Source organism: Macaca fascicularis, chromosome 16 (assembly GCF_037993035.2).
Source record: "Macaca fascicularis isolate 582-1 chromosome 16, T2T-MFA8v1.1".
In the NCBI taxonomy this organism is placed as follows: domain Eukaryota; kingdom Metazoa; phylum Chordata; class Mammalia; order Primates; family Cercopithecidae; genus Macaca; species Macaca fascicularis.
The window spans coordinates 6,727,406-6,745,425 of NC_088390.1; the positions used below are offsets into that span (position 1 = coordinate 6,727,406).

The 18,020-nt window shown below is 50.7% G+C and overlaps 1 protein-coding gene across 5 annotated transcripts in view; it reads right to left on the reverse strand.

Annotated features, from left to right (window-relative positions):
* Nucleotides 1-1,141: 1,141 nt before the first annotated feature.
* SLC13A5 (solute carrier family 13 member 5) overlaps nucleotides 1,142-18,020 on the reverse strand; it is a 28,624-nt gene continuing 11,745 nt past the window's right edge. For all 5 annotated transcript variants that reach the window (XR_012425185.1, XM_065532643.1, XM_074018409.1 and 2 more), the window contains 7 exons: nucleotides 17,409-17,531; nucleotides 12,163-12,378; nucleotides 10,500-10,600; nucleotides 9,469-9,587; nucleotides 7,136-7,297; nucleotides 3,929-4,066; nucleotides 1,142-2,732 (listed from right to left, as the gene is read on the reverse strand). Coding sequence is in view for 4 of the 5 variants with exons in the window: in XM_065532643.1 (XP_065388715.1) it covers nucleotides 2,601-2,732; nucleotides 3,929-4,066; nucleotides 7,136-7,297; nucleotides 9,469-9,587; nucleotides 10,500-10,600; nucleotides 12,163-12,378; nucleotides 17,409-17,531 (991 nt within the window). In the remaining variant the exon portion in view is untranslated. The remainder of the gene's footprint in view (nucleotides 2,733-3,928; nucleotides 4,067-7,135; nucleotides 7,298-9,468; nucleotides 9,588-10,499; nucleotides 10,601-12,162; nucleotides 12,379-17,408; nucleotides 17,532-18,020) is intronic.

Consider the following 18,020-nt stretch of genomic DNA (forward strand, 5'->3'; position numbering starts at 1 on the left):
GCTTCTAGGGAAAGGTGAGTTACCAAGAGCAAGTCACTCCAAGGGAAGATCTCCAAATATGGGTCCCTCCCTGTTGCCTCCCCTGAGATAGGCTCAGGACAGTGATCAATGAGACAGAGTGGTCCTTGCCCTAAGAAGCAAAGTGTTTGGTTGGGGAGACCATACATGTTAGTGCAACTCCGGCCAACTCCTAGAGAAGTTGTTTAGGACTGGCCTCTGGTCAGCCTCTTCAGGTGGGAGCTTGGCACTCTGGAAGCCCTCCACCTAGCTTTTTGTCAGCCCTCAACCACATGGTGTCTGGAAGAGTCCTCCGCCCACCCACCAGTTCCTCCCCCATTACCCCTGGCCATTCTACTCATCCTTCAACGCCTACCTTGGATGACCTTCATTGACCTTGCCTACTACCACCAGCTTGCACCTAACGGACCACACTGACCAATCATTTATTTATCCATCATACTAACTATAGAACCTGCCCTGGGTCAGTCATAATGCTGACACTAGACTCGGTGGGCAGTCAGAGCCCTCAGTCTGGTGGGGCAGGCCAGTCAACAGCAGCAGCATGGAAGGCAGTGACAGAGGGCTGGGGAGGAAGAACAGTTGTACCTTGGTAGGGGGAGGTGGCAGCCTTTTCCCTACTTCCCTCCCCAACCAAACACTTTGCTTCTTGGGGCAAGGACCACCCCATCTCATTGATCACTTGTCCTGTGCCTATCTCAAGGGAGGCAACAGACAGGGACTCATGTTTGGATCTTCCCTTGGCATGGACTTGCTCTTGGCCACTCACCTTTCCCTACAAGCCCCATAAGGTCAAAGCCCTTCATGGCTAGCAGAAGAGCAGGGGGTATGGAGTTGGAAGCTCTAGGTTGGAACTGTAACTGCCAGTAACTTGATGTGTGACTTCGGACACTTCCCTTGGCCTCTCTGAACCTCACTTTTTTTTTGAAAGACAAAGCAGGATAATAACACTTTCCTATCTCACAGGGTTGCTGCGAAGATCGAATGAGATGACTAGTGGATTCAACAGGGACAGGGAAGCCTGACACCCAGTCGGTGAGCAGGGAGTAACTGTTCATTCATCCGCCTCCCTGGGTTCCCCACACTGCAGAAAACCAGAGACAAGTCAGCAGCACAGTGGAGCTTTCCATGGGAGACAGAGCATTTAATGAGAGCAAGAGCTGGACAGTGTGGTCAGGAATCATCCCACCCAAGGAACCAGACACATACTCGGTCCTTGATGGGGTTTCCTGAGGCTCTCATACTTTCTCCTGCCCTGGAAAATGCCATCCAGGAGCCCGTCTCTTTGCTGCTGCCCCTCTTCCAGAGCAGCCCAAGAAGGAAATAAAACGGACTTGTGGGGAAAAGAAGGTGCTTGTCTCTCATGTCCGTCTCTTACAGGGGGGTTCTGAAGATTCCCACAGCCACTCTGGAGTTGTTGCCCCACTTTGGGGTCTTTGTCCAAGTAACTTCAAGTAGATTGGCCCACAGGCAGGGGTTGTTTGCTGAGAGACAAGCAATCCTGTTGTCACCAGCCATGGCTGTGAAGACCAGTCAACAAAGGAAAGGCTTTCCCCAGAGGAGCTCAAACTCTGGCATGGAAGACTCTGAAGTGGCGTAGCCAGTGGAAATTAACAGCTGTGTCCACTCTGGGCCTCAGGTGGGGAGGACCTCGATAGCCCACTGTGGCCCCCAGAGCACCATCACTGCCCATACTTGGAGTGTGATCCTAGCTATTTGGGGACGGCAGGGGAAGCATCTCCCAGAAAAGATGACCTGCCTGGGAGAAAAGGGGGACCCCCAGAGAGTGCCAGCCAGGGCAACTCGGCAAATGCTGGCCCAGACAACAGGGGACCAAGGAGTTGAAGGAGGCTCACTGGAGAGGTGGGACAGGGGTCCAGTCGATTAAAACAGAACAAGGTGACAAAGGGAGTAGGTCGGCCTGTGTTGCGCTGTGGGTGGGAAGCCAGGTGTCATCCTGAAGTTAGCAACTCAGATTCCTCATCCTTTGGTGGTGGCCACACGAGGAGTTCCCAGAGGCTCCAGAAAGTTCTGATTCCCACTCTCGCAGCGGGAGGTTGCGCAAGACCAGGCATTCTGTCCCTGGCTGGGGTGTCCCTTTCAGAGTGACAGAGATGATCTGAGGCTGCTCAAGGAGAGCCGGAAGGGGCATGGGCAAGGGTGGGTGGTTGTCTTACCTCTCAACCAGGGGGTCTGATTCCCATTTAAACTACCTAGGACGAAGCGAGTGAAAACCAGAGCCCCGTGTGGGGGATGCTTGAGGCAGAGCGGGTACAGGAGCCTGCATCTGATCCCTCAGCTACCTGCCCTCCCTCACAGAGATAATGGCAAGGCTTGGGAACGATGGGTCCAGCACGCCACTGAGGGGTTCCCTTCATTTCTGAGCCTGCCCTCCAGCTGCCCATGACCATCTCTGCATCCGAGCCTGGAAGAAGAGGTGGCCCATTGGCTGGGTTTTGGTGGTGTGTGGACGTCATTGGGTCGCTTTGGGGTGTGAATCCCAAAACTCTGTACAAGGTGTGCCAGAAGGTTCGGTAGTCCTGAGGAGGGCGAGGGCTGTGTGCGTGGTCTTGTGGCTCTTCCTAAGTCTCAATATGTGTCACATTAGCCCAGTCAGGGAAATGATCCAAGTCAAATATGGCCCGTCCCCAGGTGTTGACAGCCAAAAACACACAGAAGACTCCAATTATGTTCATTACGACTCCTGTTTTCACCTGGAAAAGAGACAGCGTCAGAGTCAGCACCCTGAGGCCTCCTAGGAACTAGCGCTCTCAAAGAGGAGGACAAAGCGTCGGCTCACTGGACCTCAGTGTCCCCGTGCCATGCTCTGTCCCTGGCTGGGGTGTCCCGACCCCCAGGACAGAGCGACTTCATGTCCCCCAGGTATCCTCAGTGCTCAAGGCATCCCTGGGAAGTAGGCAGAACAGATGGGTTCTCTATGCCCGTGAGCATTTGGAAAATGACCTCAGAGAGGTGACAGGAGGCAACAGCTTAGGCCATTCAGGGAAACGGTGACAGAGCCCAGTGTGTGAGTCCAGGTTCATTGCTCACCCCAGTGCCTTAACCATCCTACAAGGACGTGCCAGCTTCCCCATGGACCTCCTCAGGCTCTTTCTGATGCCCGCTCTGCAATCTTCCCTCGTGATCACTAACCGTTGCTTCACTAGCCCGTTGTAGATATTTTACCGGGGACTGCAATCAAGTTTGCAGTTCATGGTTTCTGGGACCCACCCTATTTATGAAAACGCTCCTTGGAGTCCCCGAGATACCCAGCCGAGGTTCTGAGATAACGAACATCAAATGTCCAAGGGACATTTCTGGCCTCCTGGGCTCATACACTTGCCCCTTTCCCAGCCCAGAGCTGCAAAGCTGCCCTTCTCCCAGCAAAGGTGACAGAGCCAAGCCAGGCATGAAGAGTTCTTTCGCTGACTACATTTGTTTCCAAGGCATCATCTACTCCCAAGTAGTGGTCTCTCTCTTCCTCTCCCTGCTTCTGCCTCTTCAGACACCCCTACCAATCTCTGTGACTGTCACTAGCATCCCTTGCTGCCTAAGCCTGCCCTGCCTATCTTCATGGTTCTTGCTAATTTGTCAAGTCCATCCTTGGCCATGTGAGTCCCTCAGCCCCATCTTCACCCCTTCCAAGGACTCCCCTGGTGCCTGCATTGGCTTCTCCAGGTGGGAGAGTCTATAACCCACCTCAGAGAAAGAACAGTGTGTGAGGCTTGAGATCATCTCAAAAAAAGAAGAAAAGCTCCCTTCTAAATGTCAGCAACGGCTACGGGTCTGGATGCTCCGCGGTATTCCCAAATCACGTGACATCGTTTCGAAACTCTGTCATTCATAAATGGGGCATCCCTTATGACAACAGCATTATAGTCCGATGGGAGTAAATAAAAACAGCTGTTACCATGTCAGCAACCTTGAGGTGCCCGTAGGTGAACACGATGGCATTTGGAGGGGTGGCCACAGGCAACATGAAGGCAAAGGAGGCGCTCAGGGTACAGGGCAGCATGACGTACAGAGGATTGAGGCCGATGGAGCGAGACTGCGGAAAAACACAGCACTGCAACATCACCGTAGAGAACACAGAAGCTCTTGGGGATGCGTTTCTGAAAGGGATTCTCTGAATGTGCCGGGTACGTTTGAACCTCTGGGCCTCTGTCTTGATTCCTCTCCCTTTTGCCACGTCTCTAGCAGATAATTCCACCTACAGAGCACTGAAGGCTGCGCTTAGAGGTTACCTGCCCTGGAAGCCCTTACCCCCTCAATTCATTCCACATGTATTTCTTGGGCACCTACTATGTGCCAGAGACCATGCTGAGTACTTAGACTGTGCTCAACCTTACAGTGCCACGTGCACTTGTCTGTCTGTCCTGCCACAGACTGAGACAGCCTAGAGGCCAGGGACCACATCTTCTCTCCTGCATATAAATCTGTGGATGTGTGTGTTTTTATACATGCGTGGGGTCATTTTGCACATGGAATTTGGTAGCCCACCTTTTAAATTCTACACTTTAAAATTTAGCCACATCTAACAGCACCTATCAGAGAGTAGGCACTCATTAAATAGTTGCTGAGTGTATGAAAGAATGATGTAATTCCTAAAATCTATCAAATCAATCATGTATCATGCAGATTTACATGCACATGAGGGCAGACACATGCAAACATGTTTGTTGCAACAATGTAATGGCAAAACGCAGGAAGCCAACTCAATGGTCATTAATAGCGGGATGATTAAATAAAATATGACACATACAAATGATGGAATAGTATGCAGCTGTAAAGAATTGGATTGGTTTTTTGTGTCAATAAGGAAAGATCTCCAAGACCGACGGTTAGATTTTTTAAAAATTAAGATGTATGTCCAGGCGCAGTGGCTCATGCCTGTAATCCCAGCACTTTGGGAGGCCGAGGTGGGCGGATCACCTGAAGTCAGGAGTTCGAGACCAGCCTGACCAACGTGCTGAAACCCCATCTCGACTAAAAATACAAAAATTAGCCCGGCAAGGTGGCGGGTGCCTGTAATCTCAGCTACTCGGGAAGCTGAGGCAGGAGAATCGCTTAAACCCAGGAGGTGGAGGTTGCAGTGAGCTGAGATCACACCATTGTACTCCAGCCTGGGTGACAAGAGTGAAACTCTGTCTCAAAAAAATAAATAAATAAAATAAAAATAAGATGTGTAATGACTATAGAATGATACCTTTTATTTAAAAAGAATGTGTGTATGTGTGTGTGTGTGTGTATAATATCCAGAAAGATACCTGAGAAATTAATAACAGAGGTCATCTCTAGGGAAAAGGCTAGAGGATTAAGGTCTGTATACATCTTTGCATTATTAGACATTTTTAGCCATATATCATCTGCAATTTAAAAAATCTATACTATGAGCATGTTCCCATTTTATTACCCTTTGAAACTGATTTTTAATGGCCTGATAGTGTTACATTACATGAATATATGATAATTTATTTCAGCAAACCCCCTTTTACTATGGATATATTTGTATAATAATTCTGTCATACATCATCATAACATATGTTGGTAGGGATCTCTGATTACTTTCCTAAGAGATATTCCCAGACACGAAATTGCTGAGTCAACGGGTCTGAGCAGGTTTAATGTTTTGGTTCCCCGACCATCCTCATTTTCCTGGCTGTGGGTACCTCATGGTGTCTGCACCCCACACTCCTCTGCAGCCCAGCCCAACGACCATCACCTTTTCCTTTCTCATAGGTGGGCGTGAGACAGGAGTGTGATGGGCCTTAGAGGCAGCTGGGGGAAATTTTACTTGGGGTTCCTGGTTCTAGCAAAGCTTGTTTTCAAAGAGCCTGTTAGGGCCTGCATTTTCCTGGTTGGGGCCCTCGGTGCTCCCAGTTAGGGCTGGAGATGACAAAGCCAGGGTCTGTGCTAGGAGAGAGGAGGCATCACCACCACGTGCCTTGCCTAGCATCAAAGGTGCTCCTCCTACCGCGCATCTGTTTGGACAGTCTGCTTAGGAGAAGAGGAGACAGACCACTTCGTTATTTTTAACACTTTCACCTCCTTGCTATTTTTAACACTTTCATCTTCACTTGGAAGAGAAAAAAAAAAAACCACTTAGGTTTGCTTTTTATACACGCAGACACCCAGGCAGCTGAACGGAAATTCACCACCTTCAATCCTGTGTCCAGGCCCTCTGGAAATCTGTCTCCTAATTCCAGAATAATGACAGCCTCTCCCATGCTCATTTTGTAGTCTACAGAGGCTTTTCACAGCCATCAGCACAGCTCTCAGAGGAGAGAACTGAAGGGCCATGTTCAGAGATCCCACATCTTGAACTCGGGTCTTCTGACTGCGAGACCAGGGATCTTTCCATACTACCCTGAAGCGGGTGTGTCTTTGCAATGGATGACAGAAGGAAATGCAAAAAAAAAAAAAAAAAAAAGCCACTGATTTTCCTATAAGCTCTCCTTTCTTCTCAATCCCAACCCAAAAACATGCTTGTCCATAGAACAGAATGCTTTAGCCTGGCACTCAGCAGCTTTTCCCACAACCAACAGCTACCCCTCTCAATTCTCCAGGATCCCTTATCCCTGTGCTCACCAAGCAAGGCTTCCAGGAGTCCTCGGTCATGTGCACCATTGCCTTTACTTGTGCTGCTCCATCTTCCCAGAATTCTCTCTCCCCTCCTACCTACTCCCAAGTCCCCACTCCTCCAAGGCCTCTTCCTGGGGGGTTCCAGCCAGTGGTGCTCCCGGTCTGCAGTCCTCCCGCACACCTGTGCTACATGCTCAGAGACCATGGCACTGGCCTGCTCCTCCTTAGCCCAAGTCCTGTCTCCCCAGCTTGAAAAACAATCCAGTTAGATTTATAAAATAAACTTGAGCACTTGGTCCATGGTTGGTGCTTTGGTCAGCACAAGGGGTACAAAGAGGAGTGGCAAAGCAGCAGAGGCCTCAGGGGCAGAGGCATCCAGGGTGCACAAATCCATGTCACAGCCAGACCCAGGTCTCCAAAGCCTGGTCTGACTCTGGCCTGGATATCGCTGCCTCGTCAGGGACCCACAACATGGCCATGGGTTGGCGGCTTCCTGTGAAGTGGAAGGGCCCCTCCCCACCATCAGGTTACTTACCATGGAGGCAAAGATGGGCAGGAACAAGGTGGTGGTGGCCACGTTGCTTGTGCACTCAGTGAACACAGCAACAAGCAAGGATAAGATCAAGGTGATGGCTGCTGCGGGCACTGCATGCAAGGGCTCCATCTGCTTCCCCATCCACACGGACAGCCCCGAGGCCTGGGAAGCACCAGGAGGGCAGTCATCTGAGGGCTCCCAGCTTGCAGTTCCTTCAGGGCCAGAGCAAGCTTGGCCCATCCTCCCCTCCCCACCCTGTTTCTCTACACCTCATAGGTGACCTCATCCATTCCCACCATTTTCATTCCCATCCTCACTCTGCTGTCTCCTAAATCTGTATTTCCAGCCAGCTGGCCTACTATGTGGATTTACATACCCCTACGCCTTCTGGAAGTGTCCACCCAGATGTCCCAAGAGCACAATAGACTCAAATGCTCCACCCGGCATTCATCCTCCATAGACCGGAATCTGCTTCTTTCTCTGGGCCTCCCAGTCTGGTGAAAGGACTCACCATCCACCAGCCATCCAGCCCAGTAGGCTGGGAGTCATGCTGCTGGTCTCTGTTCCCCTCCTTCCTTAAACCTAGTCAGTCACCAAGTCACCCAAATGTCTCACATCCATCTCCTCCTCAGCCCTCCACAGTTTTGGAAGCTCAGAAGAATGATTTCAGCCAGAAATTGAGGGTTTAGATTTAGGGCTTTAGGCTGAGAAGAGATTGTCCAGGGAGAGAATGAAGTGTGAAAAGAGGAGAGGCCAAGGACAGAGCCTGGGCAGACGCTCTTATTTCGGGGAGAACAGAGGAGAAGTCAGCAATGAAGGCTGAGCAGGAAGAGTCCGAGTCTGAAGTAAAGCTGGAGACTGTGCTGAGCTGGGGGCCAGAGGAGGAGAGAAAGTCCACAGAGTCCAAAGTTCTGAGCTTGAGTGAGATGAAGGCTGCAGAGTCTCCGCTAGCTCTCCTCCAAGCCCTGCCCATCCCAGGCCCCCACTCCAGACATCAGAGTGATTTCCTCAAGTGCAGATCTGACCAACTCACCCCCTGGCCTCAGTCCTTCAGTGGCTGTCTACTGCCTTCACAATCAAGTCCACACCCCCCTATCTTGGGGCCCTCAGAGAAGTGGTTTCTGGTAGCCTCACCAGCCTCCTCTTCTACTTCTCCTCAGCTAAATACCTCACATTTTTCCCTCACCTGTGTGCCACTTCCTGAAATGCCTTTCCACATATGTGCCCCTCCCTAGTCTGTGAAGTCTGTCACTAACAGGGACCATATCTCAATCTCCTCTGTAATCTCTGTGCCTGGCCTAACACTAGAGACATAATAGGAATGTTGGATGGATGGATGGATGGATGGATGGATGGATGGATGGATGGATGGATAGATGGGTGGATGGATGGATGGTTGAATGGGTGGATGGATAGATGGGTGGATGGATGGATGGATGGATGGATGGATGGATGGATGGATGGATGGATGGATGGATAGATGGGTGGATGGATGGATGGTTGAATGAGTGGATGGATGGATAGATGGATGGATGGATGGACAGACGGATGGATGGATGGTTGGATGGATGGATGGATGGATGAAGACATGAATAGATGCATGGATGAATGGATGGAGAGGTGACTAGATAGATGGATTTGTTCACCCCCACAAAAACTTAGCACCCACTAGGCACCAGGCTGTGTCCTAGATATTGAAGAAACAGCAATAACAAGACCAAGTCTGTCTATTACACTCTTGGATGGCTGGGCGAATAGATGGTTGGTTGGAGGACAGCAGCAGCAAGCTGGCTCATCTCTCCTTCTGGTTCATTTCTATCCCCAGGAGGGATAGAAGGAGGTAAAGAAAGTTATATTTTTGTGTATTTTCCAACATGTTCTTCTCTTCCTGTGCTGCTACATACTTAGCTAAAGAAAAATTTTGAAGTAGCTACCATGTTAACAAAGAGTTCAGCCAGTAGAAGGACCAAAGGTAGTAGCAAACAATATTGACAAGGACTGGAAAGAAAGATTTCCCTCAGACAAATCAAAGCAGAGATTATGGTGATCAAACCCCAGAGGGTACCTGACAGTGTCCTCTGCCTCTCTTGGCTAACCACGGTCACTCATTCCCTCATTCCTGCAATCGCTCAACGGTTACTTTCTGTCTTCCAGGCCCTATGTGTGGTGTAGAGTTCCTAGATTACAAAACAGAGCCCATGTCCTCAAAGAACGTGCGATTGTACGAAGGATGTAGGCATAGAAACACACAAGCCCATGGACGGAAGGGAGGAGAAACGCCACCCTCTTGACCAAGAAGAGGGCTCTGGGCAGCCTGTGGCTGGAGAAGTTACCTCGGATCCTTTAGCCAGAGCAAATCCGCCCCCTAGTAGCAGCACGATGCCCCAGGGCACTTTCTCCTGGGTTACCTTCCAGTCCAGCAGGGGAGGGGGATAAAATGGAGTTTTCCTTTCTGGGAAGAAAAATAAACACACACACACACACACACACACACACACACACACACACACACACACACCAGAGCATCATTAGGAGACAAAAGAAATCTAATCAAGGGGGAATAAAGCCGTTAAGGACAATGAGGTACCATCTCCTACCTATAAATTAGCTAAAGTTTACAATAATATATACATTGCTGGTGAGGATATGGTGAAACTATTACACACTTTCCTAATAGCATCATAAATTGGTATAACCTTTTTGAGAAGCAATTTGGCCATACATTTTAAGGGCCATTAAGACTTTATATTCTATCACCCCAGCAATGTTACTCCTAGAAGTTTATCCTAAAGAAAAAATACCCTTAAACGAAAAGCTATAGAGAAGAAAACATTAATTTATGAAAATAAATTCAAAACAGCCAAAATGTTCTATAACAGCAGAATGATTGCAACCCCTCAGTGCAATATAATGCCATTATTAGAGAAAATATATTTGAAGACTGTAGCAATAGTAGACAATGTTTATAGTGTAATATCAATCAAAAGCGGAAGAAGAAACAACAAAGAAATAGGATTCAAACGGTGTGTGTTTTGATTATAATGTAATAGATAGGCATATTAGCAAAGACTGAGAGGAAGAGAGAAAACAAAAAATTGCTGAATGGAAATCAGTGTTATGGAAAATTTGAAACATTTTCGGTTCCTGTTGTAATATAGATAAAATTTCAAATGTTAAATTCAAATGTTAAAAAGCAAAAAAGAGATTTTGCACTAAATAATACCACCAGTAGCTTGAAAGCCACTGTCTCCCAGGCTTTATCTGGGAGGCACTGTCTCCTTCTAGGGCCCAGGGAATCCCATAATGACCCTTTGCTTCCAGGGCTCCAGTCCCGATGACTGGGCCATCAGAACAGGAGACTTACCTTCCTCAGTCTGGTTGCAGAAGTTAAACTTGGGCTTCTGTGAAGGCACAATGAATAGCAGGGTGGCCACAAAGATGGCCACAGTGGCATCGGAGACATACCTAGGTGGAGAAGAGCACAGTTCAGGTGCTGCAGAGACAGTCACTCAACAAACCCATCCGAACTCTGGCAGTTCTGTGTCCAAATGCTCCTATGCAAAGAAACAGGCTCACATAGCCCTAAAAGTCAAGGTTAAGAGTGGTGGCTGGGCGCAGTGGCTCACACCTGTAATCCCAGCACTTTGGGAGGCTGAGGCTGGTGGATCACGAGGTCAGGAGTTCAAGACCAGCCTGGCCAACATAGTGAAACCCCGTCTCTACTAAAAATACAAAAAAGTAGCAGGATGTGGTGACGGGCGCCTGTAATTCCAGCTACTCGGGAGGCTGAGGCAGGAGAATTGCCAGGAGGCGGAGGTTGCTGTGAGTCGAGATCATGCTATTGCATTCCAGCCTGGGTGACAGTGTGAGACTCTGTCTCAAAAAAAAAAAAAATAAATAAAAAGATAAGAGTGATGTGGTAGACTGAATCCTGACTGGAAATCAAAATGCCCATACTCTTGACCACCAACTTTGGGTGATTCTAAGCAGCCTAATTCCCCCTCTCAGCATGTATTCTCCATAGGTGTATTTCAGGACCTCTTCTTGACCAGGTTCTCCGGAATTCTGGGTTCACCAGGATGACCACGAAGACTTTGGTGCTGACCCAAGCCTACCTTCCAAACGAAATGGCCATCATAGGCAGCATCTCCCTGCCCACATCTTCTGCCTTTTCTAGGATGTACATGTTTCTCATCCTTTCTTACATTCTGACAATGTCTTAGCCAGGAAAGAAACCACATGTACCCCCTTTGCCAAGTCTCTGTCTATGAAGCTCCCTAGATGTGTGTCTTTGAAGGGATTTGACCAGATGTGACGATAAGAAAGGGAAGATGGCAGAGCAGAGATTTGGAAACCAGAGCTCTGGGAGCCCTACTCCCAGTCCAAGAAATCTCTCACATCACAGCTCTGGACACCCCTGCCTGGCCAAGGATTTTCTGCTCAGCCTACTCAGGGAGGAGAGGATATCACAGGAACACATTTGGGGTCTTATTGTGAAGCTTGGTCAGAAAACAAAAATAAGTCATGAAACCACAAAGTGCTCTCTGAAACCCAGCTCCCAAAAAAGGAGAAGTCTTGACCAAGCAAGAGTGCCTGGGCCACATTCCTCTTGCCACCTGTAGCCGAGAACAGCAGTATTTAGGCACCAATGCACTAAGCCAGTGATGTGGGTTTTTAAAAAAATTTTATTTTTATTTATTTATTTTTTTGAGACAGAGTCTGTCTGTGTCGCCCAGGCTGGAGTGCAATGCCATGATCTCGGCTCACTGCAACCTCCGCCTCCTGGGTTCAAGCGATTCTCTTACCTCAGCCTCCTGAGTAGCTGGGACTACAGGCACCTGCCACCACGCCTGGCTAATTTTTTGTATTTTTAGTAGAGATGGGATATCACCTTGTTAGCCAGGATGGTCTCGATCTCCTGACCTCAGGTGACCCACCCACCTCGGCCTCCCAAAGTGCTGGGATTACAGGTGTGAGCCACCGCGCCTGGCCCTAAGCCAGTGATTTCTATTGAATCAAAGACTTACTTTGTCTCACCCTCCACCCAGGCGACAGTCAGCCAGCCGGGCATGAAGCCGGGGTCTCGGGAGAACCACAGGACGACCAGCAGGAAGAAGCAGATCAGGACGTTGATCTCCGCGAAGGACAAGGGCCCCAGCTTCCGGTATTCCTCCTGCAGCACCTTGAGGGCAGCCTTCTCGTTTTTCTTGCTCTCTAGCCCGCAGCCCCAGGACTTTTTAAAACTGGAGAATGCAAAGATGAGAGAAGGGCAGGGCAGACTGGTTGGCTCAGGTGCTGGTCAGATGGAGCCTAAATGTTCTACAGCAGAATGTAGCAAAAAGACACATAATGCTGTCCTCGTCGGCTATGGGGCCTGGAGAAAGGCCCTTCCTGCCTCTTTCCTCCTCCCGTTCCTCCATCCCAGAATGTAGTAGGGAAAAGTCTCTGTAGAGAGCCTAGAGGGTCTTGGCAGGTGCCCAGCCACCTGGAGACTGGCTGCTCCAGGGTCACTTGGGGGAAGGCCATAAGAAGTTCCAGAGCCTGTGCAAGGTGGGATCAGGGCTCCCTCACACGCTCCCCAAGTCTTCCTCCTTCCACCTCAGCCTGGAGCTGCCTTCGATGGTGTTGGGATGCCAACCGCCATCACCAAGGTGGCTCAGGGAGATGCAGGGAGTGAGTATGAACCCTGGCAGACAGGGCTAGTCAGGGGCAGAATGGTCCTTGTGTTCCCTGGAGCTGGAGGTGCAGGATTAGGGATCCAGGAGACCCTGGGGTTAGCAGCAGGCATGGCTAGGGCAGGAAGGAAGCCAGCCCAGGATGGGTGCTCCCATCCTGGATGGGACCCTTGGGACCAGTATCCATTGTCCAGGGTGCCCTGCAGGGCCTTCCCTAAGGTGGTGTTGGCATGAGGAGGCAGGGAGGAGAGGAGGTTCTTGGAGGAGGTGTAGAGGGAAGCTCAGCTGTGGACAGGGGATAACTGGGGCCACTGTGCACAGGACAAAGGCCTTAAGGTATGCTGAAGAGTCCATTCACACATTCCAGTTCCAGCCACTGTTGGTTTGAAGGGGTGGGCAAGGCCAGGAGTATTGTCCTGGAGAGCCCTCCCTTGTGAGAGCCCTCCCTTGTGAGAGCCCTCCTGGGGGCCCTGAGACATAATCAGAGGAAGGCAGGGATTGATGGAATAGGATCTCATTCCTGGAGCCAGTGCTGGATGTGAACAGCCTTGGAGAGTGTGAGGGCCAAGTGTTGGTGTGATGGTGGCTTGGCCTGGTACATGGGGGCACCAGGACATCAGGCCACAGCTTTCTGGGGGTGCTCAGGGGTCAGAAAAGGAGGCAACACTGATGGGATCTCAGGTCTGCACCGTTGGTTATCATTTCCCTGCTGGGCAAGGGGGCAAGGCTGTGTGTCCTGAGGGCCACCCGCTAGGGACACTCTCCCGACATCGGGCATGGGGATGGCTCCGCTGTGTAAGACGGGGCCTCTCTGCGGTCACGCCCTTGGCTTGGTAAAGTTTGTGCTCTACTAAGCACCTATCTGCTGCCACCTGTCGTCCTAGAGATTCTGGGGCTCAGCCAGGGGCTTCAGGTTTCCAGCATAAGGGGTGACCTTGGTATTACTAGTGGCCCAGGAGCCAGAGCCTGCATTTGGTGCTGGCGGCTCATCCCCAGCACCACAGTAGCTGCAGATTCAGGGGCTGCATGGAGTATGTAACCGTCCAGTGCTGGTGCCCCACAGTGGTACCGCTAAGCCTTCAGAGTCTCTCGTGCTAAGCAGCTTTGCTCTCATCTCTGGGTTAATTTCATCTGCTGATGACTAGGCTGGCTTGAGATGCAAGTAAATTGGTCCAGTTGGCCTGTGAGGGGCCTAGGTCAGGGTCAGGGGGTGGGGACCACAGTGTCCTGCAGCAGAACAGCCTTCACCATGATGCACCATGGTAAACTTGGACTGAATGTGCTGCAGAGCCAAGAAGAGGGGAAAGATCCTTGAGCTTTGCATGCCTCCGCCCTGGCAGGGGTCCCAAAGAACCCTCATCACTATTACAGGAGGTGAGCCTGGTTGGGACAGTTACATATAACCAGTAATAATATCCCATGTAGTTCTTGGGGGACCTGGAGTGGGGTCTGGCCCTTTTGGCTACATACAGCCTACGAGGCTACGCGAGGCTCCTCAGCAAGATAGTTTTTCTGGATTAGGCTAGAGGCCGAGACCTTAACCCCGTTCTCCACGATCGTTCAGATGAGGAACTCAAGTGAGGGCAGAGCCGACAGTGGAGCTGCTTCCTGCAGCTGAGACAGGTGCTCCCTGGGCTCAGGTGGGGAGGCCCATGAGGCCACAAAGGCAGGCAGGGACTACCAGGTCCTAGTTTGTGGCAGGACGTGGCCTGGGCCAGAGCACTGCTCCCATTACTCAAACCGAATGTAAAAGCTGTCCTCTACCTTCCAGATCTGGAACCAAAACAAAGCTCCTGTGAGCCACCACGGCCAGCCACACTGTGTGCATCCAAACCAGAGTGGCCCGTCGGGAAGGGGTGGGACTGAACTGCAGCCACACACCCCACCATGAGCATGCTCAGAAGACCCCTGTGCAGACACTCTCAGGCTCCCCTGCCAGTTAACGAGAGCTGAGAAAGGCCGTGCCAGGCTGGGTGGACTCAGCTTCAGGTTCTTGGCTGCGAGTCTCCAGGGGCCTGACATCCACCTCTGGCCAGACAAGAAGCGGATGGTGCCCTTTTGGCCCCAGCGCCATGCTGTCTCCCTCCTCTTTCTCAGCAGGCCTTGGGGTTCTAGGGCAACCTCGGGCCCCAACTAGTGCTTGTGACACCTGGTCATGCTTAGGTCTGGAGGCAACTAAGGGCAGCAACCCTCAGCCTCCCCAAAAGCAGATGCCATGCGCAGTGGAAGCCAAAATGCCTGGGTTTAAGTCTCAGTCCCCCTGCTTCCCTGTGACACACCCCTGTGTCGACTACATAACCTCTCCATGCCTCAGCGGCCTTGTCTGTAAATTGGGAATAATAATAGTGCTGACCTCACAGGTTGTTGTGAAAATTAAGTTTAAGAGTGCTTGGGCCAGGCGAGGTGGCTCACATCTGTAATGCCAGCAATTTGGGAGGCCAAGGAGGGCAGATCACCTGAGGTTAGGAGTTCAAGACCAGCCTGGTCAACATGGCAAAACCCCGTCTCTACTAAAAAATACAAAAATTAGCCAGGCGTGGTGGTGGGTTCCTGTAATTCCAGCTACTTGGGTGGCTGAGGCAGGGGGAATTGCTTGAACCCAGGAGGTGGAGGTTGCAGCGAGCTGAGATTGCACCACTGCACTCCAGCCTGGGCGACAGAGCAAGACTCTGTCTCAAAAAAAAAGAAAAGAAAAGAAAGAAAAAGAGCACTCGAAATTGTGTCTGGTACATGATGAGCACTCAATAAATGTTGGTCATTATTATTTCTATTGCCCCATGAGAAGACACACATGGTCACCTGCAGCAGGTCCAGGACCATCTCCTGAGCGACCTGTTCGATGGATGTGAGCAAATGAACAGGACTTTGGCCCTGGTGCACATGCAAGAGGCAGGGCAAAGACAGCTACTGTCAAAGTCAAACTGGGTGGCCAGGCAGCCATGAAAACAGTTTCCCCTGTCCCGTCCATGGGCAGGACAGAGTGGGGTTTGGGCAATGATCATTAATATTGTTATTCTTACTATCATTATTATGATTGTTTTGAATGTGTATAGCAACTTTTTTTTTTTTTTTTTTTTTTGAGACAGAGTCTTGCTCTGTCGCCCAGGCTGGAGTGCAGTGGCATGATCTTGGCTCACTGCAACCTCCACCTCCCGGCTTCAAGCAATTCTCCTGCCTCAGCGTCCCGAGTAGCTGGGGTTACAGGCGTGCACCACCACGCCCAGCTAACTTTTGTATTTTTAGTAGAGACAGGGTTTCACCATGTTGGCCAGGCTGGTCTTGAGCTCCTGACCTCAGGTGATCCGCCCGCCTCGGCCTCCCAAAGTGCTGGGATTACAGGCGTGGGCTACCACGCCCGGCTAATTTTTGTATTTTTAGTAGAGACGGGGTTTCACCATGTTGGCCAGGCTGGTTACAAACTCCTGACCTCAGGCGATCTGCCCACCTCGGCCTCCCAAAATGTTGGGATTACAGGTGTGAGCCATCGCGCCCGGCCTGTATAGCAACTTTTTAATAGGAGTTTTCAGAACAGTTCCTCCTTCAGAAGAAAACTTAGGAAAATTCCCTATTTTCCCCGTGAAATCACGGGTTTCCGTGGGCACTTTTGCCTCGCAGCTTTGGAGTCTCTTCCCTCTGGTCACACATTCCCCTGGTTTGACTTGACTCGAACTCCCTGTAGACGGAGGCACAGAGCACATGCACTTAACTCAGAGCTGAGTACTTTCCATCCTGCTGTGGTCTCATCACCTTTGCACCACAGATAAATTTGTGTGTTTTAGAAAAACAATAACTTTTCTTTTTAGCTATTTGTCAGCCACGGGTCATGGTTTCTGTCCAAAGTCTGGCTGCCATCAAAGGTGACCCCTGATGAACCTGCTTGTGTGCTAGGAACAGGAAGGTAAACTTTCTAGGACCTGTACACTACTGGGAACATCAGACGTACTCCGTAAATGTCTGGGTTTGGATGGATTCGGTTGTAATCACTCCTGGTTTTACTCGACTTAAACTTCCCGTGCATTGAGGCACAGAGCATATGCGCTTAGCTCAGAGCTAAGTCACAGGTTTGCCGTGACGTGGCCTGATGAACCCACACAGCCAAGAGGAAGCTCATCCAGCAATGTCGAACTGGCACGTGGGGACCAGCTTATCTTTAATTGCTTTAACCTGCCTGCTCTTGTTCCCTGTGCTGGGAGCTGTGTAGGGTGTCTGGCATCAGAGTGGCTCTGGAGGAATTCAAAGTCACTGGAACCCAAACGCAGATACTAAAGGACAGGACTGTGATATGCCCAGGGGCCACTCAGAGATGGAATGGGGGTTGGAGGGAAAGTCAGGGAAGCAGCATTTGAGCTAGCCTCGAAGGCTGAGGAGGTGGGAAGGTAGAGAATGGCATTCCAGGAAGACGGGACCACGTGTGCGCAAAGCTCAGCGAGCAGCCTGGGCTGGAAGGAACAGGAGGGCAGACTAGCAGGAGACGGGGCTGGAGAAAGATCAGGGTCAGACGCGGAGGACTTTGTAAACCCGCCTATTGAGTCTGAAGGCTCTTCTGCAGCTTGGAGGCATAATTAGGTTTAATGAGGCCGTGAGTGGCTCAAACTTACTTGAATCTCATGTAAGCAAACTGGAGCCACAGCCAGGCGAACAGCAGCATCACCAGCATATTGGGAAAGGCAAATGCAAACCAGGAGGCAAAGTTCACGAGGTCCTTGCTGTCGGGAAACAACCTGCAAGGAGACACCGGTCCCCACCTCAGATGCTGAGCCGTGGCGAGCCAGCCCGGCCCTGTGCGTGGGGGTGGAGCAGCAGCTGGGCCCTGAGCGGCGGGCCTGTGTGGGGGCCATGTCCTCCTGAGGTCTAGCCTGTGGCCGGGTGCAGTGGCTCACACCGGTAATTCCAGGACTCTGGGAGGCCGAGGTAGGTGGATCATAAGGTCAGGAGTTTGAGACTAGCTTGGCCAACATGGTGAAACCCTGTCTCCACTAAAAATACAAAAATTACCCAGGCATGGTGGCGGGCGCCTGTAATCCCAGCTACTCGGGAGGCTGAAGCAGGAGAATCGCTTGAACCCGGGAGGCAGAAGTTGCAGTGAGCCAAGATCGCGCCACTGCACTCCAGCCTGGGCAACAAAGCGAGACTGTCTCAAAAAAAAAAAAAAAAAAAAAAGAAAGAAAAAGAAAAGAAAAATACACCTTTTTATACACATGCGTGTAATT